The sequence below is a fragment of the Amborella trichopoda genome, chromosome 5 (genome assembly GCF_054954075.1).
Source record: "Amborella trichopoda isolate Santa Cruz 75 chromosome 5, AtrichopodaSantaCruz75HAP2 v2.0, whole genome shotgun sequence".
NCBI lineage: Eukaryota > Viridiplantae > Streptophyta > Magnoliopsida > Amborellales > Amborellaceae > Amborella > Amborella trichopoda.
Window position 1 is genome coordinate 9606681 of NC_142340.1, and position 26634 is coordinate 9633314.

General features: G+C 36.9%; 2 protein-coding genes across 51 annotated transcripts in view; one reads left to right on the plus strand and one right to left on the minus strand.

Annotated features, from left to right (window-relative positions):
• Positions 1-1333: 1333 nt before the first annotated feature.
• Positions 1334-7500, plus strand: LOC18443689 (putative protein phosphatase 2C 12). Its single transcript, XM_006853871.4, has 5 exons — positions 1334-1561; positions 2134-2400; positions 3944-4061; positions 6083-6306; positions 7071-7500. Exons 1-5 carry the CDS (start codon positions 1376-1378, stop codon positions 7278-7280), a joined length of 1005 nt encoding a protein of 334 aa, XP_006853933.1. The 5' UTR covers positions 1334-1375; the 3' UTR covers positions 7281-7500.
• DWA1 (DWD (DDB1-binding WD40 protein) hypersensitive to ABA 1) overlaps positions 6730-26634 on the minus strand; it is a 71652-nt gene continuing 51747 nt past the window's right edge. For 10 of the 50 annotated variants that reach the window (XR_016055913.1, XR_016055901.1, XR_016055899.1 and 7 more), the window contains 4 exons: positions 23819-23929; positions 16540-16656; positions 12396-12551; positions 11487-11677 (listed from right to left, as the gene is read on the minus strand). Coding sequence is in view for 14 of the 50 variants with exons in the window: in XM_088867392.1 (XP_088723518.1) it covers positions 12456-12551; positions 16540-16656; positions 23819-23929 (324 nt within the window). In the remaining 36 variants the exon portion in view is untranslated. Of the gene's footprint in view, positions 7226-11486; positions 11678-11804; positions 11909-12326; positions 12552-16539; positions 16657-23818; positions 23930-26634 lie in introns of those variants that run through there. The other 40 variants (XM_088867396.1, XM_088867391.1, XM_088867390.1 and 37 more) reach the window with 9 other exon arrangements.

Consider the following 26634-nt stretch of genomic DNA (forward strand, 5'->3'; position numbering starts at 1 on the left):
CAACTTCTCCAAACCAACGACAAAATCAACCTTGGGTATAATGACTATTGTGCCCATGTGTAGAAGTGAACTTTTAAAAAAAAAACATAAATGAGTTTTGGGTTATTTTAGCCCTAGTCATGATACTTAATTACTTACAAGTTCTCCAAGAAAAATGTTTATACATAAGGGTATTTTGGTTGGGAAGGTTTTTTTATGTGACCCTCCTACATATATAAAATATGTGACCTTTGGTCTCAGATCTAAGTAGATGGTTAAGATGGCTAGAATTATAATGTCACAAATTAGCTTTTAACCATCAGATCTTGATCAGACGGCTTAAAGTTTTTATTTTTAATTTTTATTATATAAATTATTTTAAAGCAAAATTTGGAGCATGCATAGATCTGATAGGGGCGCACATGTTAATAATAATAATAAAATATTTTCGATGATGAACAATTATCAGAATACCCCTAAACATTTAAAAGGTATTTTGGTCATTTATTTCTAATTTTCCCAGATTCGCCCTAATTTTATGATGGGATGCCCAAAATTTCATCTAAAAGTATTTTGTAGAAAAAAATAAAAAATAAAATAGTGTTTTGTATGACATTAGGATATAAACAATCGTAACGGTTCGATTCAGATCGAGCGGCTGAGAAGTGGGGTCCCATATAACTTATATGTTGTTGGGGTCACATAGAAACATTTCCCATTTTGATTAGGGTGTGGTTTATATAAGGTGTCAAAATCTTTAGAAAAAGGTGTCAGTCTTGGACAACTGAAGTAAGACGCGCTTCTAAACCAGTTGGACGAAGTAGCTTCAATGTCGGAAACTCCTATGATAACTTAAAAATCTATTTGTACCAATGATTATAAAATTCAAAGCTCAAAAAATGTTTCAAATCGAGAATAGCTATAAATACTTTATAATTTTGAAATTAGTTAGTTCAGATAATTTGTTACAAAGATGCGCTATTTTCATGTTTTAAATCTTTTTCATATTCATACATCTCCAAGTCTAGATGATCAATTTATGGGCTTTCTAATATCAGCTACAAGTGAAAATTTGAGGTGCACCTTACTTCTATGGTGTAAAGTTGACACTGTATATAACTTTTTCCTTTTATGGTTGGTTATCTATGAGAAAGTCTAATGGTGGTTTGGTGAGACCAAGAAAGGGGCATTACGGTACATGAAAGGGTATTTTAGTCATTTTCTGCCCTTCTGGATAGGAGGGAAATTTTTGTAGCATTTAATTGGTATTATTGCAGGAGCTCTTTATTTGGCATGTGTGACTTGTTGATTTCTTCATTCCCTTTTCTCCTCATGTTTAGGAAATCACAGGCAATTGGAGTCAACTGCAGAGAACTTTAGAGAGTTATTGGCTTTAATGGGGGCCTGTGTGTCCTGTGCAGCACATGAAACTCATTTGATAAGTGAGGCATCCTATGATGAAGAGGGGCATGACATCTTTGTGAAGGGAGGATTAGTGTGTAATGGGTTCAATTCCTTTGCTTCTTTTTATTCACAACAAGGAAGGAAAGGTTGCAACCAAGATGCTTTCATACTGTGCCAGGTACACTTCAATCCATGCATCATTCATCCTCTCACTCTAAACATATATCTCTATCTCTTTACCCTCTATCCACCTAAATATATATCTCTATTCTCTTTCTTCTCTCTATCTATCCATGCTCCGGACCTCGGACCGCCTTAAACATGGATTTTGTTCAGTGTAGGGAGCGGTCCGCCTGGGCACTACCCCTAAAACTCAGGGCAGTAGTCCATTATCCCTAAAACTCAGGGCAGTAGCCTACTAAAGAAATCTGAATCCTCAGACCGAGAGGCAAATTTGAAAAACATAAGAACCGCAGGTTGACTGACCTTGTTGGTAATTTTTTAGTATAAAAGGTACAAATCGTATTTTAATATTTATTTTAGAGGCCGCAGATAAATGGCTCTTTTTTTTGGAAGAGACAAGTCATATCTACATTGATTCATTTATAACTCTCTCTTGCTTTGCTTACATTTTCTCCAGTCACTGATAATTTTCAGAAAGAGACCAAAACTATCCTCATTTTATAGCATTTTAATGTGATCAGTTCACTGTGATGGTTTTGACTTGGTTTTTTTGATGGGTACAAAAAGGGATATGGGGAAGGAGATGGGTTGTTTTGTGGGGTGTTTGATGGTCATGGGCAATATGGTCATTTGGTGAGCAAAAGAGTGAGAGAGTGGCTGCCTTCAATGTTGCTGAGGCAGAGGGATGGGTTGATGAATGGATTTTCACAAGGATTTGAGGCATGGGACGAAGCTTGCATCAGGGGATTCAAAGCCCTAGACAAAAACCTCAAACTCTCCAATGATCTTGATTGCTCTTTTAGTGGAACCACTGCTGTGACCATCATCAAACAGGTCCTCTCTCTCTCTCACTCACACACAAACTTTATTACAGTTATGACATGACATGATGCTACCTAGCTAGTGCTGTTAACAAAACATAATGAGTGGGATCATAATAAAATATAATAGTATTTGCTATAAAATACATTTCTGATGCCAAAAACTGTTAATGGCCTGAAAGTCAATTTCCACTATTGATTTTGCAATTTAAAGCTCTAAAAATAGATCAATCTGCCTGACTTGTGAACACTTGAAAATGGACAATCCATATAATAAAATACAATATTTTTAGGGATTTTCCATTTTCATAATTGTGTAGGCCGAGATGATCAATATTTTTAGGGATTTTTCATATTCATAATTGTGTAGGCCAAGATGATCAATTTTAGGGTTTTCTGTATTAAGTTATATTTTTTTTCAATGGGGTTTTGAGGCTGGCTTGTTATTGTAAAGCCTTGGCCTAAGCTAACCCTTTCCCAAAAAGTATGATATGCGTGGTGCCTAATGGAGCTTAGAAGTAATATAGTAAGGAAAAGTATACAATGAGATCATTTGTCTTTAGTACAAGGCTCGGGTAGCCAATATAATAGCACGGGTTCGAGTCCTGAGAGCGGCCATGTTATGCATAAAAAGCCAAAGGTTAGGACCGTCTCCAGCTCACCCCTCCCGTAATCCTGCGTAGGTGGGACCAGCACCGGGTTACCATTTTTCAAGGTGGTCACAATTAATCTTGACCATTAGATGTGAAATTGGATGACTGCATTTATTCTATTGATTATTCTTGAAGTTCCAAATACTTTTTTTTGAATTTGTAACACATCTAAGCTATCATATTTCACATTAGATGGTTATAAATAATTGTGACTATCAAAAGTAAATAGTCTTACTGTATGTAATCCCATATAATAATTAGGACAAAGTAGTTACAATTTTTTTCAGAAGCTTCCGGAATGAATTACAAATGGATAGTATAATCCAGTCCACATTCACCATATTCTTTAGACAATCACTGCCCATTGAAAAGGAAGTGACCCACTAGAAATTACCTTGAGCTGTTGGTAGATCCCACTCCATTATTACAATGGATGGGGGAAATTGAGGTCTTGAGGTCTTTGAGGTGGGGGAAATTGCAGCCTACTCTTCCTGTATTTATTTATTTTGGCTTGGAAACATGGGAAAATAATTTTCTATAGCTATAAGGGAAGTATAACATGATATGATACTTTTCCATATGGACAGTATGGTGCATATAAAATCTACAATCAACAAACGGTTGAGATGAAGGATTCCTGTGCTCAAGTTATCCACTAGAGCTGAGAAAAGGTTCATTTTAACCGTTCATTCTGGACAAAGGATGGTTGAGGGTGTTTTGGGGGACGATTGAAGTTATATCATACTGCTTGAATGATGAAATTTTGCACTCTGCAATTCCCATATGTAAAAGACCAGAACACGTATACCACAAATACAACCGAAAACAGACATTAGGCTTCTTCAAACTTTGAACCATTTTTTCTCTTTATTTTCTTATCAGTGATGCTTTTCATATAAACAGGGGGGTTACCTTGTTGTTGCCAATCTCGGGGACTCACGTGCGGTGCTCGGAACGATCTCGGAAGATGGAACATTGACAGCCATCCAATTAACCACCGATCAAAAGCCGAATGTCCCTCGTAAGTATCATGCATGCATGAAGATGTCAAAATAATTTACAATTAAATTTTTATATTAAAGCATCAAACTTCTGGTGTGAGTAAAACATATCGCATGGTTATTTTTTTTTGGCAGATATTCCATAGATGATGTTTGAGATTATTAGCGAAGGTGATGCATACTTCACTGAAAATCTGTCAATTTAGATGATTAGATTAGTGGAATCCAAGGGATTTTTTATTTTATTTTATTTTAGGGGGGGATTTCTTTAGAGCATTTTTTGTTTTAAGTCCTTGCTTAAGAGTATATATTTTAAAAATATATAAAACTATACCACAAGAACCTAAGCAGAGGTTTACTTAACATGGGTGATACAAAAATATTATTTAAGATAATTTGTAGAAAGATAAGAGAACTAGTTTATCTTATAGAATGAATAAATACATGGAGGTGTTCATGACCTTATTGTGTTGACTTTGGATATAGGTAGAGAAGCTTACGGTGCATAATTATATCCTAAAGCCATTAAAAAACAAATGAAAAGATGAAATTCAGGGAAGATATTATTAACATAGCCAAGCCCCATAGAAAACTGAGGTGGTCAAATCAGCCATTTCAGCGTAGTGGTTGTTTTTAAAAAGACCATTTCATTCCAATACCATATTAACTATTTTGTATTAATATGCCCATAATACCTTTGATTTAAGATTAGAATCATGAACAATCAGGGATATTTTGATAATTAGACATAACTTAAGTTGCGAAATCCAAATGATAAAACTTCCCTTTTTTATTCTTTCTTTGGTCTAGAATATGTATTTTTTCTTTGAACTTGTTTTGAGTTTGGAACCTAGGATGAAGGGGGGGTATTATGTCAATTCCGCCCACTTGCATTATAAGGAAAATTACAAAAATAGCTATTTTTGTTAATGATTTTGGGCAGTTGAGGAGGAACTTGAGTGAAATGATTCTTTTAAAGTCACTACTTTGTTGATACATTGTTTATTTGTTTTGAGGCTATTTGACGATTTTAAAATGGTGTTTTCCCTAAATTTATAAAGATTTATATATTATATGGAAAGAAAATGGTAATAGCAGGGCCAGAAGAGTGATTGAGCACCGTCCAATCAATTGGATGGACCGTCTGGGACGAAGAGTGGATCATAGTCATGGCTAAATATTTAAAAAGTCCGTTGGTGTAGTTTTGTAAAATATGAATCTCTATTTCATAACGCCCATTATTTCGATTATTTTGAAAGTAATGGCCGTTATTGCTTTTGTTGGTTGTTGCATAATTACCATCCCATGATTAAAGGCCTTTAATGTGGGGACTATCTCTAAGCCAGTGTTTATCAAGAACATCCTGGTCATCAAACTAAGGGGTTTGATATAGTTAAAACTGATCCTACTATCAGTCAAACTAGTTGGTTGACTAATTTAAAATAATTAAAAAAATATGAATAATAATTTAAAGATATGTAATATATCATACAAAAAAATTTGTCTATTTCAAAACCACCTGTCTGACTAACAAAAACAGGTCAAACATTGATTTTGATGAGTTTTTTATCAAATCCTGTTTCACTCTAGACTACATTAGCCAAATCAGCTAAAACACAGGTCGACAGTCCAATCGTTAGTCTGGTCTTGATAACTATGTTCTAGGCACTATAATGGATGGCCGTTATTTTTGTTACAAAAAATTAAGATGAGGGAAGAGTTTGTATATTTTACGGAATGATGTTGATTGACACAATGATACTCGCAGCATAATTTAGTCTTTCCCACAGTCGAAGTTGAATATAAATAATCCTCACTCCCTATGGTTCCATTGTTTCTTTTCTGAGATTTGAACTGCCTATAGAGCCTGCCCCCTCTATTTTAATCATATGCAAAATGTTTTCTTTTTTTTTGATAAATACACGTAAAGTAATGCATAGTTTATATCAAAGTGCAAAAAATTAAATCAGTGATTTTATTTAATTGCGATTGTTTTTCGGCATGACACAATGTGATTGACACAAGTGTGATGTGAATGTAGAGGAGGCAGAGAGAATAAGGCAGTGCAATGGTCGTGTATTTGCTCTAAAAGAGGAGCCAAAAATTCAAAGGGTGTGGCTGCCGGATGAGGACAGTCCAGGGCTAGCAATGGCAAGAGCCTTTGGAGACTTTCAGCTCAAAGATTTTGGCCTAAGTGCAGTGCCCCAAGTGACACATCATAAGCTAACAAGCAAAGACCAGTTTGTCATTCTTGCTTCGGATGGGGTATGGAGTGTCCAATCTCGGGTTCTTTTCTTGCCTCTTTTCTTTCTATGATACTTATTTTGAATCTAGAAATCCAGTTTTTTGTCTTTCTTTTCCTTCGATGACACTTGTTCTGAACCTATGTCACTCTGCTGTGGCATTTAATGCAATAGCCACATTCTTTTGAAAGCCAAATTAGCTTCCGGGATCGTTTGATTTTTCAGAAAATGTTCTACTAAGGAAACATTTCCCTGGAAAATGGGCTTTTTCACAAGTTTGTTTTGTGGGAAAGGGTAATTCACACCCACATATAGCATCTGCAATTTCCCAACCACTCATGAAATATGCTGCTAGTGGACACTAACATACTCACACACATATGATCTCCTAAAGGGCAAACAAAACAATTCGGCCTAATAGCATATGGTTAGGCACACAAAAGGGTTTCAATAAAAAGAAATAGTGCTCTATAGAACTCAAGCAATGTGTAATAACATATCCTCATCTCAATGATCCATCTCCTACGCAGGACGTTAGCGATGAGTCGGGCCTGCCTTGGCCAATAATGGTGGATTGGAGGCAGAGGAACGACTCATCTCCACCATCCTTTATAAAGAATGATGGATATGATCCTATACAATACAATACATAAACTATACACAATGTGCATAGATTATAACTTTTTAAACTTGGAATTGTGCGTATGCTGTATTCTTTGCGTACCAGAATGGCTTATAATTCTTGAACGCATGACAAATATGCGGCTGCTTCTTGGCGATGAGCAGGTTTGGGATGCATTGAGTAATACAGAGGTGGTTTCAATAGTTTCATCAGCTGAGACCAAAGAAACGGCTGCGAAAGATGTTGTGGAATCAGCAATCCAGGCATGGCAACACAAATTTCCATCATCCAGAGTTGATGATTGTTCTGTTGTCTGCCTCTTCGTGCAAGAAAAGGAAGGTTCAGAATATACAACAACCACATATGAGGTTTAATCTCTTTTTTTCCTTTTTTTGGCATCATTACTGGAACAAATGCATTTGGCGTATAGAAAGTTAAAAAGAAACAATCCATCAATTCTTGAAGAATATGATGGCTGTGTTGTAATAAGAGGTGCCTAACAATCTTTCAGCAGATTGTAGCAATTTGGCCCTCCAAATTTTTATTTATTTTTGGATAATCCAATGGGGAATACAGGCCTCTACCCATTTTGAAGTGGTTAGTGATTTTTGAAGGTGTCAGTGAAAATGAAAGCCACAACATACAACTGAGATATGGGGGGGACTACCACTACGACCTCAACCCTTTTCCCGGCCCATCAAATTTCAAATAGTATAAAAATATAGAATCCACAAAGTTTGTGTATGCTTGACAAGATCATAAGCATTATCAAGTCTATAGGAATTGTGCCATTTCTAGTGTTTCCCAAGCATATTAAGAACGTAGAGAAGATTAAACGAGGGAAACTATGGTTCTTACTTAAATTCATGTAACTTTTTACTAAAATCTATCGACACGGCTCTATTTCCTCATTCTCCATAAAGGAAGAGAAAAAAGAAGCACTTAAACAACAAAAGTTTTATTACTATATTAGTTTTTGAACATTGGTGCTGACAACGTATAATTCAACAGTTAACAAAGTTACATACATATCTGTCTTTGTAACATGGACTAGCATATGTTATGGATATCCATGCTCCTGAGTAACTGCCAGTGATTAATGGAGGTTGACATCTTTGACACTCATAGCCATGGCAAAATCTGAGACATGTATCCGTGTCTTTGTAACATAAGATTAAGACATGTAAGGAATACAAATGCCCTACCCTATATCCCCTAGCGACTAATGAAAGTGCACTCTATGAAACTCCGTAAACTACAAGCTGATGAGCGTTGCAAATCAGGAGAGCTATCTTAACACAACTCAACCACTTCCAATGCAGCCAGTTCCATTAGGGATCATGTCATTGACCAGCATAGTATTTATCTATATGTGGATAGACTCTCATGCATCTCCTACAAAATAAATCACAAGAAGGGCACATTTGTTTCCTATGAAAGCAATTTTCGGGAGCCCTGGGAAAGCTTTCGACAATAGATATTTTTCTCAGCTGGGAATACGCTTTCACACCTAAATAGGTGGAGCACTTTTCTCACAACATTACTTGGGAGTGCTAGAAAAGGCTAGGAAAACGCTTTCTCAGCTGCTAAGGTAACAACAGCTTTACTTAAAAAACCAACTATCGAATAACAGTATAGCATTAAGAAAACACAACTATGCAAAGAAAGGCATCTCCTAGAAAATTAGGTCCCTATTCTCCAACCGTAAACCATCATCATCATCATGGTCAGAGCATTTTTCCCACTAATTGAGATCGACTACATGAATTCTAGTTCATAACCCTTGACCTTAGTTTTATTCTTCCTTCCAAGGCTCTTCTCATTGCAAATACTTTGTTGGGAGACTTTTGTTCTTTATTCCATTTTCACATACTTTTTGTTCCTTCTTGAATCACTCTATTATCAAACCATAACCCTTGATCTTAATTTTATTCTACCTTCCAAGGCTCTTCTCATTGCAAATACTTTGTTGGGAGACCTTTTTTTTTCTTTATTCCATTCTCACATACTTTTTGTTCCTTCTTGAATCACTTTACGGGAGAGGTCACATGATTGGATGGATGTTGTTGATATTTAACTAAAGTAGAATATTGATAATGTGATTGATCTAGATTCTATATAAATATGTGGTGTCATGATCTGAGCCATCCATCTAATCTAACACAAAAGCCAACAGCTAAAAATTCAAGTATGAGAAACTGCAATGGTTTTTTTGTTAATGTGAAACTGCCATGTTGAATTTCAATAGCTGACATAGTATACTCGAAGAGGAGCTATGCCATTAGAATATAATAGCAGTTTATGTAGTGGTGGGAAATAATGTGTATCATCAATTAGTTTAAGAGAAGCTAACATGTATTTCTATTGTTGGTCAGATATCCCAAAACCTTCCTCACGAAGCAAATTTAAAACGTAGATACTAAAAGTAATAGTACAATATCTTGGCCAATTAAAACTCCCAAAGCAACTATCCTTTGAGGGCTAGTTTGGCATTTTCATATCTCAAAATCTTGTATCAAACTACTTAATAAAAAAAAAAAGAAAAAAAACCATTTTATCAAACTAAATGAACAAAAAAAAAAAAAAAACAGATAAAAGAGAGAAGAAAAACTAGATTCCCTGGTGGAAAGATTGGAGGAAAAAATAAGGTTTACAAATGATGTGAATATGTCACGAGTCAAATGAGTTAGGGCTGAGGTCGTAGTGGTAGCATACTCCATACCTCAGTTGCACATTGTGGCTTACATTCCTATTCACACCTTCAAAAAACCACTAACTAGTTCAAAAACGGGTAACGGTCTATCATTCCCACTAAATTACCTAAAAATAGATAATGTCACAAGTCAAACAAAAGAGGTATAAATGAGGTGGTAGTGATGGAATGAATTGTTGGTATAAATGAGGTGGCGGTCATAGATACATTCAAAGAATTAAGATATTAGAAGTGAAAAATGATCTGAAGAAGATGAAGATAACAAAGACTTTAGGATCAGATGATATCCCAATAAAGGTTTGAAAGTACATGGGGGAGATCAACATTGATTGGCTGACCAAGTTGTTCAACAAGATGTTGAGAATAGAGAAAATGCCAGATAAATGGAGAAAATATTGTAGTACCTAATTACAAGAACAAAGGAAACATACATAATTATGTGAACTATCGAGGGATCAAACTTATGAGCTACACTATGAAGTTGTGGGAGAGAGTGATTGAGCAATGACTAAGGCATGAAACGAGCGTATTAGAAAACCAATTCAGTTTTATACTAGGGAGGTCAACAACTAAGGGTATTTTCCTACTTAGACAACTGATTGAGAAGTTTACGGCGAAAAGTAAAGACCTCCACATAGTCTTTATCGAACTAGTGAAAACTTATGATAGAGTACATCGAGATTTAATTTGGTGGGTGATGGAAAAGAAATGAGTCCCCCATACTACATCGACTTGGTGAGAGATATGTATGAGGCAACCTGACTAGTTTGTGAATCATTAGTGGAGAGACGAATGAGCTTTCGTTAACCATAGGTCTATATCAAGGATCAGCGTTGAGCCCATACCTCCTTGTCTTAATTATGGACGACTTAACCAAGCACCTACAAGATGAGGTATAATAGTGTATGTTGTTCACAGACGGCATAGTTTTGATCGATGAGACCCGCAACATTGTCGACACAAAACTAAAAATTTTGAGAGATGCTCTAGAATCTAAAGGTTTTTAAATTAGCCGGACTAATGCATTTCAAATGTAAATTAAGTAATAATAAGAGTAGAGACGAGGAAATTGGTAACATTAATAGCCAAAAAATACCAAAAAGAGCGTACTGATAATCCAAGAAAATGAAGAGATTGATGAAGATGTCGCACATATAATTAGAACTGGGCGGGCGAAGTGGAGATGTGCAACTGCAGTTTTATGTGATCGCCGCAAACTAATGAAGCTGAAGATAGGATAGATGTGAGACCAGTTTTGCTTAATCGGCGGAATGTTGGGCAATTAAAAAACAACATACTTACCTGAGATGAATAAGTAGCAAAATAATACGAGATAGAATTCAAAATGAATAATTAGAAAGAACTTAGATGTGAAACCAGCTTTGCTTAACAAGTGGAATGTTGACAATTAAAAAGCAACATGCTCATAAGATGAATGTACCTGAGATGGATGAGTAGCAAAACAATAAGAGATAGAATTCCAAATAAATAATTAGAAAGAACTTAGGCAATAAGATGAGAGAAAGTTGACTACGGTGGGCTGACTGTGTAGCACAAACCCAGTATAAACATGTTAGTGAGCTAGTTCAAGTGGAAGGCCCAAAAGGGACAAGAGACATGCCTAAAAGGACATGGTAGGAAATAGTGAGAAAAGATATATGAACTTATGGCCTCACTGAGGGTATGGCAATTAACAGACCAGAATGACGGATTAGATCCCAAATAATTAGGAAAAAGCTCTGAGGATGATGATAATGATGATTTGAGTTGCAATTTACAAAGTGGGAAATCTATACAACTTGTCAAACTCACCATCCTACTGTACCAGAATGTAATATAAATTGGAAGGGTGTTGTTGAGATGCATGTTGTTTAAATAAGCTGGAATTTCATAGCCCGTTGCCATCAAGACAACCCACATTATATAGATTTATTATCACACACATAAGGGATTTATTATCTCACCCAAATCCCCAAAAAAGAAAAAGAAAAAAAGAAAAGAAAAATGACTCAATTGTCTCCGCATCCATATTTATCTCTGCCTAACTTGAACCCAAACCTGCCACAAGAAAAGGATTATCATGATTCTCATCTCCTTTGTGAACGGCCTATCTACTATTTGATAGTAATATAAGTCTACAAAATATTGTCTATTTTCAGCACAAAAAGTTCACAATCTACCCCACCTGTCATATGTGGAATCTGGGCAGTTGAAGGTGAGCCACTGACCCTGCTCAAAATCCAAGAATTTTTTTCTGACTTTGTAAAGAGACATGACACCCCTAACCACCTAATTTCACATCAGACAACTAAGATTGATTGTGATTGTTTTAATTTCAAAACTAAATGGTCGTATAATATATAATCCCATTACAAAAAATAACAACAAAAATTGTTCAACAACTATAATCGCTCAGAATTGTGAAACATTATAACTTTCATAAGACAAACCCCATTTGGACAGTTTAACAGCTCCACAGAGCAAGAAAATAATTTACAAATGGGGTTTTAGCAGCATCTTGTTCACAAGCGGGGTCACAAAAAGAAGGCACCAGTGAATATAGCAGCATATTACGCTCGGCTGTTTCTAAATGCTAAATGGGTGGAGGGAGAAAATGACCCTATTCCCAAAATTTAGCCTCCCCAAACAAAGAGTAAGATCATACCAACCTCCAATGCATAAGATACGAGAGAGAGAGAGCGAGAGAGAGAGAGAGACCTTTTGAGCATTTATGGAATGACGAATAGCATGCCAGCTCTGAATTATGTTTACATACCACCTACATTGGTTGAGTACCTTGTGACTGCTGAATAAGCTTGACAGGGCAGTTTCCTCATCATAGGCAGATACCTCTGCAATGGAAAGCACACAAGTGGGTCCCGTATTCTGACATAACATCAACCAATCCTCCATAGCCTCCAACCGAAACAACCTGAACCAATATTTAAAAGGTTTAAGGAAATCTCCAGGCCATGTTTCCACAAAAAGCAAATGGATATATCTAGGTGAAAAGACATATAAATAAACTTACAAGCCAAATTACCAGTTCATAGACACTTCCTAACTCTCCAACCTAAGGTTGATGCTTGGCCATGAAATGAATCACTTTTATGACTCAATCAAGTGCAGTTGCATGAAATGAATCGCTTTTATGATTCAATCAAGTGCAGATCGTTAGCAGGAATGAAGATAAGGACATATTCAGGTAACCCATACCTACTTTTTTTCATTTTTACAATTAATCCAAGCCCATCTTATCTCCGTCCTCTGTGCAAGACAGGATGGGCATAGGGAACCTGAATAATGCCGCACCTTTTTACAATTAATGCAAGCCCATCTTATCTCCGTCCTCTGTGCAAGACAGGATGGGCATAGGGAACCTAACTAATGCTGCATCTTGCAAGTAGTAGAAGTGGCAGGATCATAGTTTTTCTGTGTCCCTAGAAAAGCCCGTGCGGTTTCGCTTAAAAAGGAGGAGAAAGCAGTCATGGTCAGGTAGAAGCAAGAAGATTGGAGACTGCCTAATCAGAGTGGAAGTTCAAATTGGAATGCGTTTAAATTTGGAAAGGTTTGTCAGTAATAGAGAGGACATCTGCGAGACCTACTTCTAAAGGGAGGTGGAGAGGCCTCATAAGATGAGGGACAAAGTTTTCCAGAAATGGATACATTTAGAGCAACCTGCAGCGTCCATGACATTAAGAGGTTAACAGTTCAAAATAGAGCTAGACTGCTATGATGGCCAGGGGCCCTTCCAGTTCTAATAGTAATTATTTAAAACCAGGATGGGCATAGGGAACCTGAATAATGCTGCATCTTTTTACAACTAATCCAAGCCCATCTTATCTCCGTCCTCTGTGCAAGACAGGATGGGCATAGGGAACCTAACTAATGCTGCATCTTGCAAGTAGAAGAAGTGGCAGGATCATAGTTTTTCTGCGTCCCTAGAAAAGCCAGTGCGGTTTCACTTAAAAAGGACGAGAAAGCAGTCATGGTCAGGTAGAAGCAAGAAGATTGGAGACTGCCTGATCAGAGGGGAAGTTCAAATTGGAATATGTTTAAATTTGGAAAGGTTTGTCAGTAATAGAGAGAACATCTGCGATGCCTACTTCTAAAGGGAGGTGGAGAGGCCTCACAAGATGAGGGACAAAGTTTTCCAGAAATGGATACATTTAGAGCAACCTGCAGGGTCCATGACATTAAGAGATTTAACGGTTCAAATAAAAGCTAGACTGCTATGATGGCCAGGGGACCTTCCAGTTCTAATAGTAATTATTTAAAACCAGTATGACAGGTCAATTTAAATAGTGAACTTAAGTAACAATCCTATCGTAGTTGTTACAACAATAGTAATTCCATTTATTTCTGACCTTGCTTTTAATGAGCAAGGAGACTTCAATTAATATTAAATCAATAGACCTATTTCTTCATTTTTCTTGTTGAAACAACTGTAATGATGTTATTGCCAAATATAACTCCAATCACTGACATTCCCGTCAAATTACGAGAAACAAAATTTTTTTCCCAAGAATTCATGTGTCTGAGTGACAACATATCCATGCTTTCCCCATGTTGCAGTGGATTCTTAAGCTAAATATTCACATGGAAGCTAAAGCATACACTTGTGTACAGCGACTTGAGAGAGGTGGATGTTGATCTCTGAGGATTGGGGAAAATATCAGGTAACCTTTAGGAAATTGAAATACGAAGATTTTTCTTATTTCTTTTTCGCCAAGTTCAACAAGATAAGGGATCACGTTAACATGGTTTCACTCGTATGAAACTCAAATGAAAATTCAGAAACAAAATAAAAGAAATTTGTGGCCCAAGAAATCAGTCACAAGATAGATTACTCATTAGTTAGGTTACAAGGATTGAAAAATATAACATGAAAAGCAAAAACTTTTGTTGATGGAGAATGTCCAATGGATGCTTAGTCATCTTACATGTTAAAGTACCTCGCTTTTTGACAAGTACATAAAAAAAATTTCGATTCTTAAAATCATATATGATTTGTGTTAAGTTCTCCTTCCCACCTGCTACCTACCACAAAGAAAACAAATGCACACACATGCTCACATGCACCACATGCCTGCTCACACAAACAAACACGGCACATGCAGGCAAACAAATAATGTACTGAAAACATATCTAGACAAAACGAATAACAAAAATTGGAAAAAAGGAAGGCCATTGCTCAATCAAAGATAATCAATCGGGAGTGATGATCAATCATCTACTGCGTTTAAGGACTGAGAAATCAGTTCTTACATGAATTATTTGATTGAATCAAAGCACAACAGGTAAACAAAATCACAAGCTCAATTTTACCAGTCAAAAGATTTTCCCCATTTTGGTCTTCTGAGTTTTGTCAAAACACGGAGAGGGCTTCCACAGAAATCTGAACAATTTTTGGTCTACCCTTTGTTTCTAGTTTACAGAAAGCTCGTGTTTAAGTCAGCGTTGATGCAAAAATGGGGAGGGCTGTCTCGTACTCCCTTATGACCTTATGTTGCCTCAAGGAAACTTATAACCCAAACTGGTTTATAGTTAAATAAATAAATAAGGGTATGGATTCAACAGGGTCGTGACTCAATTGAGTCTTGTATAGAATTTGCCAACTCAATTCAGTCCATTGAGTGTGTCACATCACCTGGAGTTTCTTGATAGGTCAGGTGTCAATTGAGACTAGAACGAGGGTGAGTCAGGTGAATTCAAACTGATAGCATCAGGACAGAGCTGCTACTGTTTCCAAAACATGCATCTAACATAATGGATGACTAAAACATGGACATATACTAAGTTCAAGAAATGCAGAGTTTGTCTTTTCAACAATATCATCAAAGATTGGTCCACAACATATAAGAACGAAATCAATGGAATAAAAGTATTAAGGGCTGACTTTGATGTTCCAGTAACATCTGCGGGGAAGGAAAAATGGGGTTTACTTGAGATAGGGGAAAAGAGTCGTTCTTTTTTTCTTTTTGTTTTTCTTCTTTTCCCCAATCATTTAGACAGGGCAGATAGACAGGCCCTATTCATGCATACAGGGTGAGCAATGGGACTTGCTTGAAGTGGAGCACGCCAAACATCCACTTTTACCTTCTCATGAAAACGGGGCAGAGAGACAAATACTTCAATTGGTCTGTCCAAGCTGGGGCCCAAACAGTTGACTCCAATGCTAACTCAACATGAAAGAAAATTGTGTTGTAAAAAGGTTTTGCTTGGAAAAAGTAACTAGAAACTCAAGTTGTTTATGATATGCAACTGATAAGGCTCAATTCATGTTCTCACCAGCTCACGAGGCATCAAGATGTTCCCTAGCTATTTGAACCACTGAATAACAACTAAATAATGTGAACACAACTAAAATCAGGCTAACATGATTTCAAGGTTACAACAATGCTAATCATCATCGTCAAAGCCTTTTCCCAACTAATTGGGATTGGGTACACGAATCCTGATTCACCACTTTGCTCTACTAAGGGCCATACCCTCATTGAGGCCATAAGTCCCCATATTTTTTCTCACTACTTCCAACCATGTCCTTTTGCGCTTACCCCTTGTCCTTTTTTGTTACAACAATGCTAATATTTCCACAAATATACAAATATTAAGCTATGCATGCTGGGACACTAATTCAACCAGATATAGAAACACATAAGGATGTAGAGGCATTGTCTTACATGCAATATCCACTAATAAAGAAATAACAGATATTAAGCTATGCATGCTGGGAGACTGATTCAACTAGATATAGAAGCACAGACGGATGTAGACGTATCACAACAATCTCCTGCACTTGAATACAGTAGCACTCCCAGAGATGGATATATGCAAGAATGTAAACCTTTAAATGTATGCATGCTCATGGACATGTATGTCAAACTAAGTTATCATCGAAAAATAATGAAAATACATACGCCAGTGGGATGTAGTGAAACTGAAAACGCTGATTGAGGAGCACACTGTATCTGGGACAGAACCTTCCCATCAATGTTGAAACGAGTAAGAACTGGTTCTGCCCCAACCGCAAGAATCTGCACTAGGAAATCAAAGAGCAAGTGAAGACATGCAAAGGAATTGAGATCTCTAATTTCTTTTCAGTTTACTATCATTATGGAGGGTATATATGATAAATGATAGTAATAGCTTCACATTGAGTCAAATGACCCCAAACATAAAATGCTAAGGGTCCGTTATTAAATAAATGCGAGACAACATTTCTTATTTCTTTCGAGCTTACAAACATTACAAAGAAGATAGGATAAATCATAAATACTTACACCTTCAGTCTAAAAGAGAGCCCAAACACATGAAATTAGTTAAGACAAGCATCTCTCTCTCTAGCTTATGTTTTCAAGCTATGTTCTCCACTGTCTTCCTTCCCCTTTATTCTCTACCACCCCTTCTCTCGGTTCACTTCTATTTTTCATTTCTTTCCTCCTCTCAACACTCTTCTTCATCCCTTAATTTCTACAGCTCTTTCTTCACCCCCTTTCCTCCTCCCTCGCCTCCCCTATTCTGTCTGCTCTTCTTTCTCACACTTTTATTCCTCTCCTCTCTGCCCCTTTCTCTCTCTAGCTGCTCTTCTTCCTTCCCCCTTTCTTCTCTCCTCCCCTTGCTTCTGTCGCAAGTAAGAGTATGCCTCGCTGAAGCACCTGCCCCTCCTAAACATTGCTGCTGCCCTTTCAGATGGTGCGGTTGTCCTCTATTGTCAGAAGACCCTGCTGGTAGAAGAACACTAGTCTCATAAGAAGATCTTGCATCGTCAAAGTCGCAGCCCCAATTTACACAGAAACCCCACAAGAAGTCTGTGCCGTGCCTTACCTGCTGCCCCCTGAAGAAGACCAGAGTTCTTTTCTTTTGCAGTTTAGCTTGTAGTTGTTTAAATCTTCTTCACCTAACATGTAGTGTTTCTCTTTTAAACCCCAAGTTTTCTCCTTTACATCTTCTCTCCTTTCTATATCCTAAGCACCCGGTTTGTTTGTGGGCTGCCACTACCTAAAAAATAGGAGATAATGTGGAAAATTGCAGACGTCCTCTAAATGCAACACAAATAATGAGCGCTCTAGAAACGAGCACCTCCTAAACAGAAACTCAGTAACTTAAACTTCATATTGGTTCATATAAGGTTTTGCAAGAAGCCTTGCAAAACCTTATATGAGCCTTGCACTCACTTCTAGCTTAAAAGAGTTACCATATTCAAAGTAAAATAAAAAAGCTTGATGCAAGCCAAGATGCGTCTTATTTTTTAATTTTTCTTAGTGAATTTTATGGATGTGTTTTTGGATTTTTCTAGCGTTATTTTTTAGGAAAATTGCAGAGACCCCCCCCAAAGTAGACTTTCTAGGCAACCTCCCCCCAACCAACCTTTTTTTCGTAACTTTTACTCCAAAACCAAGTTTATAGCAAATACCCCCCAAGTCAAAAAGTCATTTTTTTAGACAAAAATGCACCTATCACCCCGAAGTCTACCACACCCCCACGCACTATTTCCCGTCTCTCGGTCCAACGTTCACCTATCTCGGTCCAGCATCTCAACGTAATTTGCCCACGGTCTGGAACTTTAACCAAGGGTCCTGCAACTTGTTTAAACGGTCCGACACATCCATGTCTCGGTCTGACAGTTGTGGCTTGATTAGTCTTCATGTGGTCCGGCACTTTTTGCTCTCGATCTAGCACTTTTTCTCTTGGTCTGGCACTATTGTGAAGCCTCAATCCAGCAGTATGATGCAATGGGTCTAGCAGTGTGCAGCCCCAGTCCGACAATACCATGTAGTAGGTCCTACAATCTTGTCCATGTCAATGTCTGACCAAACATGATTTCTTATATATGGGAAAGGGCATTTTTTTCCAAACAAATATGACTTTTTGCTTTGGGGGGTATTTGCTATAAAACATAGTTTTGGGGTAAAAGTTGTGAAAAAATTTTGGTTCGGGGGAGGCTGTCTAGAAAGTTTACTTTGGGGGGAGGGGGGTGTGTGGGGGGGGGGTATCAGCAATTTTCCCTATTTTTTAGGGGTTTTAAGTTTTTTTAGCCAGTCTAGGATTTTTTTTTTATATTTTCTAGAATTTTAAGGAGATGTTTAGAAAAGTAGTTCGAATACTAATAGAATTACTTGTTTTATCAGGGTTAAAAGTGTTGTTACGAATTTTCTTTTAAGTGAAGGGATGGATAAAAGGTCACTACGAATTTTCTTTTAAGTGAAGGGACTTATGGAGTAGTTTTATAATGTTTTAACTTAAGAGGAGGTAGTTTTGGTCTTTTTCTATTATAATGTAATAAAAAGGCCTAGAGTGATTAGGGTTTCTAACACTTTTGGGGTGTGAATAGCAAAAACATATTGTGAATAGCACCAGCAAGCCCTATCTAGGGTTTTAAGGTCACTTTTGTATGCTAGAAAAGCTAGATCCACTCAAATCTAGCCTGTTTTGATGGTTATTGAATTGTTTTATACCTCTTTTCTCTATTTTTCTACATCAAATTTGTATCAGAGCATGTTTCGAAGACGGTTAAATATTATGATGGCTGGTCATGGAGGCCTTAGTCATAAGGATACCAATCTGATCCAATTGCACAAGGAAATCAACAACTTGATGGAGAGGGCTACAAAGCTATTGTTGCGCAAACGAGAACAACAACAACGTGCCCTAAATGAAGAGGAATACTGGGATAGATCCAGATCGTGTGGGTTTTTATGGAGAATGACATGAATCAGCCTCAATGCATGATGATAGCGGTTATGAGTTGGACATTGTTTTTTAGAACACATTCTATGCATGCACTCATTGCTGGGAGCCTCATGTTCGGAAGAGTAGATTGTGGGATTTCAACGTTGAAGTTAATCGATCTAAGTTTGATGAGGAACCAATTGAAGGTGAAGAACAAGTAGGTTTGGTTCCCCAATTGGAATCATCATTCCTTAATGTCACGGGTAACTCATCTTTGATGAAGGTCTTATATCTGATGAAGAACAAGATGATAGGAAAGAAGTTGGCCTTGAGGCAGCAAGGATATCTAATTTCCTCGTGAATGGCGAAATGAAGAAGCAAGATGTTGACTTGAACCCAGAGGAGCTTGAGCCTATAAAGATTTTAGATGCCAAAAAAAGGTGATAAAGGAGGCACAAAGCAGGAAGGCTAGAACATATGAGGATTTTGGGAATATGATTAAGAATTATAAAAAAAACATGGAGCCTGATCATAAAGATGCATCTTATTTCACTAATAAAAAGATTGATGATGAATTGAAACATTCTCAAAAAAAAAAAAAAAGATTGATGATGATCACATATATTATTGAGTTGTTGTGTATCAAAAGATAGAAAAGTTTGAATATTGTTCTAAGCAGTGTTTCAAAAAGCGCTAGGCGTCCGAGGGGGGTCCAGGCCACCCAACGCCTAGGCGGGTGCCCCGAACTTAGGCGGGTGCTCAGAACCTAAGCGGCCTAGTAGAAAGAAAAATGTTAATTTAAGTATTTAATGAATGAGGAGAATTTAGATAGTCCATAATCCATATTTGCATACAATGCTGGAACCATACTAGCATACACACAAGAGTGAGATAGTATAAACTAGAAACTAACAATAAGAAAAAAAATATACATAAATTCTAAAAATATAGAGTCCAGGACTCAATAGTCAACACCAAGGACAAGAGTCAAGCGTCTTCAACTCTTTATTCTTCAATCATCATCATCATCATTAGAAAGAGTAGGGTAAGCCTCATCATATGCATCAGATTCGAGGCCTTCATCATCAGAGCCATCTCCCTCTTCAACATACCGCTCGTCCTCGTAAGTTTCTTCTAAATTTGCCTCTTCTTCCTTTTCTTTTACCTTCCTCTTATTTTGTGCAGATGAGGCCCTAGGAGTCTTGGCTGCTCTACCTAGTGCCTCTTCACCGTTTTCTTTCTTTTTGTACTTCTCTAAACTCAAATATTGTATAATCTCCTCTCTGGGAGCCCCAAGAACATTTTTACAATGGGCAACATCCTCCTTAATACCGGCAAGATGTTTTTTGAACCGGTAAATACCCATATTAGTATTCATTCTATAATAATTACACTTAGTACGACTTTCGTCATTTGGATTTGGGTTGTGACCATACTTCCAACCCGGATCACCACTTCTAAAAGAACCTGAAGAAGATATTTCCATAGAACAAGACTCATTTTCATCCTTTTCTGATTCTACTAAATTCAAATATTGCCTAATCTCATCCCGAATAGCTTCAAGAACCTTTTTACAAGATGCAACATTCCCTTTAATATCGGCAAGGAGTTTCTTGGATCGGTTAATACCCCCATTGGTATATTTTTCACAAAAATAACACCTTATACAATTTTTATCATTTGGTTTCAGGTTATAACTAAACTTCCAACCCGGATCACTTCTTCTAGTAGAACAAGAAATAAACCTATCCAAATGATAAGGAATTTATTCCTGTTTGTGTTTTAATGAACTCATATATTGGTTAATCTCCTCTCTAATAGCTTCAGGAACACTTTTACAAGGGGCAACAGTCCCCTTAATACTGGCAAGATGTTTCTTAAACCAGTTTATGCCCCCTTTTGTATCTTTTTCACAATAATTGCATCTTACGCAAATTTTTGTCATTCGAATTCGAGTTATATCCATATTTCCAACCCGGATCACCACTTTGACTAGATCCTAAAGAAGACATCTCAAAATAATACAACCAATCTAAAAAATAAATTTTTGCACTTACTTTGATTGCTCGAACTCCAAACTTCCACCTCTAAGATGTTTTATAGTGCTAAAATATTCAAAACACCTTCCAATAGGCCTAAAAAAACTCCAAAACTAAATATAATATTAATGGGTGATGTTTGGATCCATTTCCTATAACTTTAAGAAACAGTTTGATCCAATGAAAATCACAAAATCTAGTTTTTTTTATTAGGCTTTTCTCTCTCTCTAAAATGGGCTCTAGTAGGTTTAGGTTTCAAATGAACCTAAAACTCACATTTAAAAACAATGTTTTTTTCAAAAAAACCCTCAACAAATAGTATTTCCGCCCCTGGGCGGCCACCCAGGGCCGCCAAGGTGGGTGTCGTACCTCTTAGGTGGCCTCCCAGGGACCGCCCGCCTAGTTTAGCCGCTTAGGCCTGGGCGATGCACCCAGGCCTTCTGGACCGCCTAGGCGCTGGGCGGTCCGCTTATAACTCATTGGTTCTGATGATCGTAACAAGGCCTTCAAGGTTGAAGAAGATCATGGGTTTAACACAAAATTCAACCTAGCTCGGTTTAAAACTCGAGGATGAATTTACTCCAACCAAGGAAGAATCATGGATGGCAAAATTATTCTTATTTTTAATATTTGTTTAACTTCAAAGGATGTGGATTTTAATTTTAGTTTTATAGTCTATTTCTAGGCTTTTTTAAGTTTTTTTTAAGGATTATAGTGTTTTTTTATATTTTTTTACTACTCACTGGTTTCCATTCAAGAGTATTGTTCATGGTACTGCTCACATATACTGTTAATGGGTACCGTTCACAGGGGTATTTCTGGAATTTTGGTATTATTTAGGAGTATTTTAGAGTTTTAAATTGTTTACTTGGGTCTCAAGTTGATTTTAGGGTTTTATAGGCTTATAAAAGGTTTAGTAACAATAGAAGTAGAGACGATGAAGTAGTTAAGATTGACGGCCAGGAAGTATAAAAAAGACCGCACTTTCGATATTTTGAGTCGATAATCCAAGAAAATGGAGAGATTGAGGAAGATGCAGCATGTAGAATTAGAGCTGGGTGAGCTAAGTGGAGATGTGCAACTGAAATTTTATGTTATCGCCGCATACCAATGAAGTTGAAGGGCAAGTTCTATAGGACAGCTGTGAGACCAGCTTTGCCCTATGGGGCTGAATGTTGGGCGAACAAAAAATAATATACCCATAGAATGAGTATAGCAGATATTGATGAATGACAAGACAAAAAAGGATAGATTTCGAAATCAATCCATTCAGGAGAATTTAGATGCGACAGCGATAGGTGATAAGATGAGAGAGAGAAGACTTGGGCGGGCTGGCCATGTATGGCGCCGATCAAGTTTAGCACCTGTTAGGAGGTGCGAGTTAGAGAAGGACTTAAAAGGGTAAGGGGTAGGCCTAAAAAGACGTGGTTGGAAGTAGCTCGGAAAGATATGGGGACTTATGGCCTCACTGAGGGTATGGCCTTTAATATAGTAGAATAGTAGACCAGGATTCGTGTAGCCGACCCCAATTAATTGGGAAAAGGTTATGATAATGATGATAGGCTTATAAAAGGTTGCATGTCAAATTTTGGGGGGCTATTATTGAAATAAATTTTATTTTATGAAAGAAGAAAGTTCTCCTCCTGGCTTGTTTACAGCTATGATTTTCTCAACTACTACTGATTTTACTTGTTTAAGGTTCAGAAAAAAAGTCCAATTTAATTTTCCACTTTTTCTTCATGCATAAAAGCCTATGCAACAAGATCGAATAATATATACGAGAAAACACTGGGGGAAAGGAATAATTATCGGAACAAGAGGTTGTGATACACATCCTATAAGCACATCACTCAAGTCTACTAAGATATGAAAGAGTAACTCATAAATGAGATACTCTCAACAGGTGTTTATTGGTAAATTAATTCCTTGAATGCATGAGTCTGTATATGTATGTTTCTATATGCTGTGAACAAAAATTGCGAAATTGAGTGACAGTAGTCTTACTTACAGATCGTGTTCTAATATTATCAACATGTTACATCATTTTAGGTAGATATTCTTCCAATCTCATAGGGACTGTATGTGGGAAGTTCAATCCACAACAAAAAAAAGTTTCCTATCACATTTGAGATCCCAAAACTCTGATATGGGCAAATAATAAAGAATGAATGGGACAACCTCACATATGTATTAATATAATTAACATGGCATACCATAGTAAAAATAAATTCTCTAATCACAATGGGAATGCGAGGTAAATATTTCATAACCAACCAGATCCTTTTGCTACCAAAAAAAAAAAAACGAGACCCACTCCATATCTTTGTGTGGTATTTCACTCGATTGAACAATGCACAAAAATGGGTTGAAGATACTATGGTGAACAAGAGTTTAACTACAAATTCAATGGTATGAACTTTTACAGAACAAACTACACAAAGAGGACTAAGAAGATACCATGCTAACAATAAGAGGCACATGGACTAACCTGGTTCTTATCAAACAATGCATCTTGAATTGGAAATTGAGTCTCATAGCTCCAAATGCAATCATACGTAGGAAGACTCCAGAGGGATAAACTGCTGCCACTCCCACAAGCCTGAAAGACACTATGCACCATGACCTCAGAATTTTCGTTAAGAGGTTATGTGTATCATCATGGGCAGTGGTTACAATATAAACAAAATAATGAAACGGCAAATAACTAAAGTAAAGTAATAGCGATTATTCAACCTCAACATTAAAAGAGAAAACATACAGGATATAATTGCTAACGTACTGTTAACAACCTAGAACATAGCCGAATCTACAAGCATCAATTCGTACAATCATTGTTTCAAAAAACAGTCCATCTAGGCCCCCGGCAGACCTCAGGGCGTACCCCCAGGGCTAGGCGGTCCTCCTTGGGAACTACTAATTAGGCACCCGGCCAGGCGGGCGGCCAAGTACTAGGCCCTTTTTTTTAGACTAAAGTACTTTTTTTTTTTTTGAGAATTGAGACTAAAGTACTTTTTTGACCCACCATTTTTTCATAAGCGGCTATTGGGGGTATTCTAAATTCCCAAAATGAAAAAACAACTCGAATCTAAGCCTCCAAATCTATTGATCTTTTGAGATCTATGTGAACTAAAAAAAAAAAAAAACCCTGAGATTTTAAGAAACATCCATAAGCTTACTCTTCATTGTTGGAATTTCATCTTGTCTATAGTTCTAATAGTGTTCATGTGTCAGTATGGAGTATGCCATACTCAGTTTGGATTGGATGGTTGACTAGTTTATGTTTTCTATTTTTTTCACTAAATTTTCAATGACATGAAGTTTTCAATGTGCTTCACCATTCATGTGTATATATTTGCATGGAAAAAGTGAGCTGGAATACATATAAATTGCCAAAAAAACAACAAAATTAACAGGATGCCTAAAGTTTTTTGAAACATTATGCACAATAAAGGATAGATTTTTCTCATTAATCATCAATCTAGTTAAACTATAAGAGATCTAAATCTGGGAGAAAATTGATGGAAGTTGGATGTCTGTTCTCATGAGCCATGAATAGAGATGATGATGATTGCGATCATATTGTCAACATAGAAAGGTGAACATTTGGTTCAACTCCTAATGAAAATCACAGCAATCCGTTGCATAAAGAGCATAAAGCAATGTAGTCGCCTTGTTTCTTGTCCTTACAAAATTTGGGAGGAGCGAAACAAAAACTAGGATAAAGTTGTGGGCCTCCTATAATCTAGACATTTTACCTAGTCAGCATCAGCAAAAGGGATCAAATCAGGTGGGGCAGATCAATCCTCAATGAATAGTGATTGATAATGAGAAATAATTTATTGAAATTACCTTTTGAGAATGTGACTGATATCAATAAAATCAGGCGTCCATTTTTAGATGATTCACGCATACGAGGAACATGCAAGAAAAATGGGAACCCATAGGTGATCAAAGGAAATGGATGTCCTTTTGAAGTCTTCATTTCAGCTCTCTTGTTGATCCCTTGCCTACAGACTCACCACACAACCACTAAATTACCATTAAGCTTCTTTTCAATCTCCAAGAAATTTTCTGAATGACGGGAATGACCTTGGATTCGATACTCTTCACGCAGAACATGTCTGATCTAAACCTTGGAACAAATATTACTTGACTAAATCAAACGCTCAAGAAATGTGCTTCAGAATGATGGAGTGCTTTGGGCCTTCTGTGCATGAAAACTTTAACCAAAATCTATTTGAGGCTTCAAATGATACTCTTCCTAGACTACATGTGCATTGGCTGGAATGCTCAATTGTCATCTTCACATGAGGAATTCTAAGGGTTTGAATGCCTTTTTCAGAAACTCAATGAAGGTTGAGCTTATACTCCATCTCTCATACTATTGTACACATACTGTTACCATTATAATAGCTTCTTATGAAACAAGATACTGTCTCTCACAACTTTTGAATATGGAGTGTCTAAAGGGGACACATCAAGTTCACCAGCAGCACAATAACTAAGAAGGATATGCTCCACCAGCAATCTTTGGCAAAGTTTGATACTATCGCAAAACACTCCAGGAGAAGCGACAACATTCATGGGAGACAGAGGCAACAAATTTTCAACAAGAATTGTGTCAAGAAATCACCTTGGTCTGGCTGCATATGATTGGGAATGCCAAACCCGAGAATGAAACTGAACTTCTAGGTAAAACAAGACCAGGTATATGCATAAACCAACAAAGTGATTGGTCGGGGCATAAATACAATATAAATAGCTCTCCTACTGACTAACAATATCACAATCACATCTTTCTTGGAGATCATACATTTGAAATGAATATGAGAATAGATATCCCTAATAATATGCAATTTCAGAAATTATAGAACATGGCCAACCCACAAAAGATACATTCTAGCAGGGTCATGCAATAAGCTCCACTGTAACACCCAATAGACTTCTATAAGTGTCATGTACATTGAAGTCACAGATAAATGGGGTTTTAAGTGCATTATTCACAGTTGCCACCTGCCAATTTAAAAATACACGTAATGAAATCACAAACAGCAATGACCATACTTTCCATATAATGGTTGAAAAAGGTCTATCGTACTCCAGAATGTTACGTAACGGTTTGTAGCAGTGTTTTCAAAACCTGCTTGGGTGACCAAACTGGGCACCTGCTGATTCTGAGCTGGCTCTGTAAATCTGTTAGTTCGAACTAGCTCGACTTGTTCAGATATACAGAGCCAACAAAAGAACTATAACAAAATACAAAAAAAATTAAAAATGATTTTATGTTGGTTACTTGGTTTGTGA

Excerpts from the sequence above, each read along its gene's own strand:
- LOC18443689 (XM_006853871.4), top strand. The coding sequence starts at position 1,376 with ATGGGGGCCTGTGTGTCCTGTGCAGCACATGAAACTCATTTGATAAGT. Across the intron at positions 1,562-2,133 it reads ATGCTTTCATACTGTGCCAG|GGATATGGGGAAGGAGATGG; the intron begins GTACACTTCAAT and ends GGGTACAAAAAG. Across the intron at positions 6,307-7,070 it reads TCATTCTTGCTTCGGATGGG|GTTTGGGATGCATTGAGTAA; the intron begins GTATGGAGTGTC and ends GGCGATGAGCAG.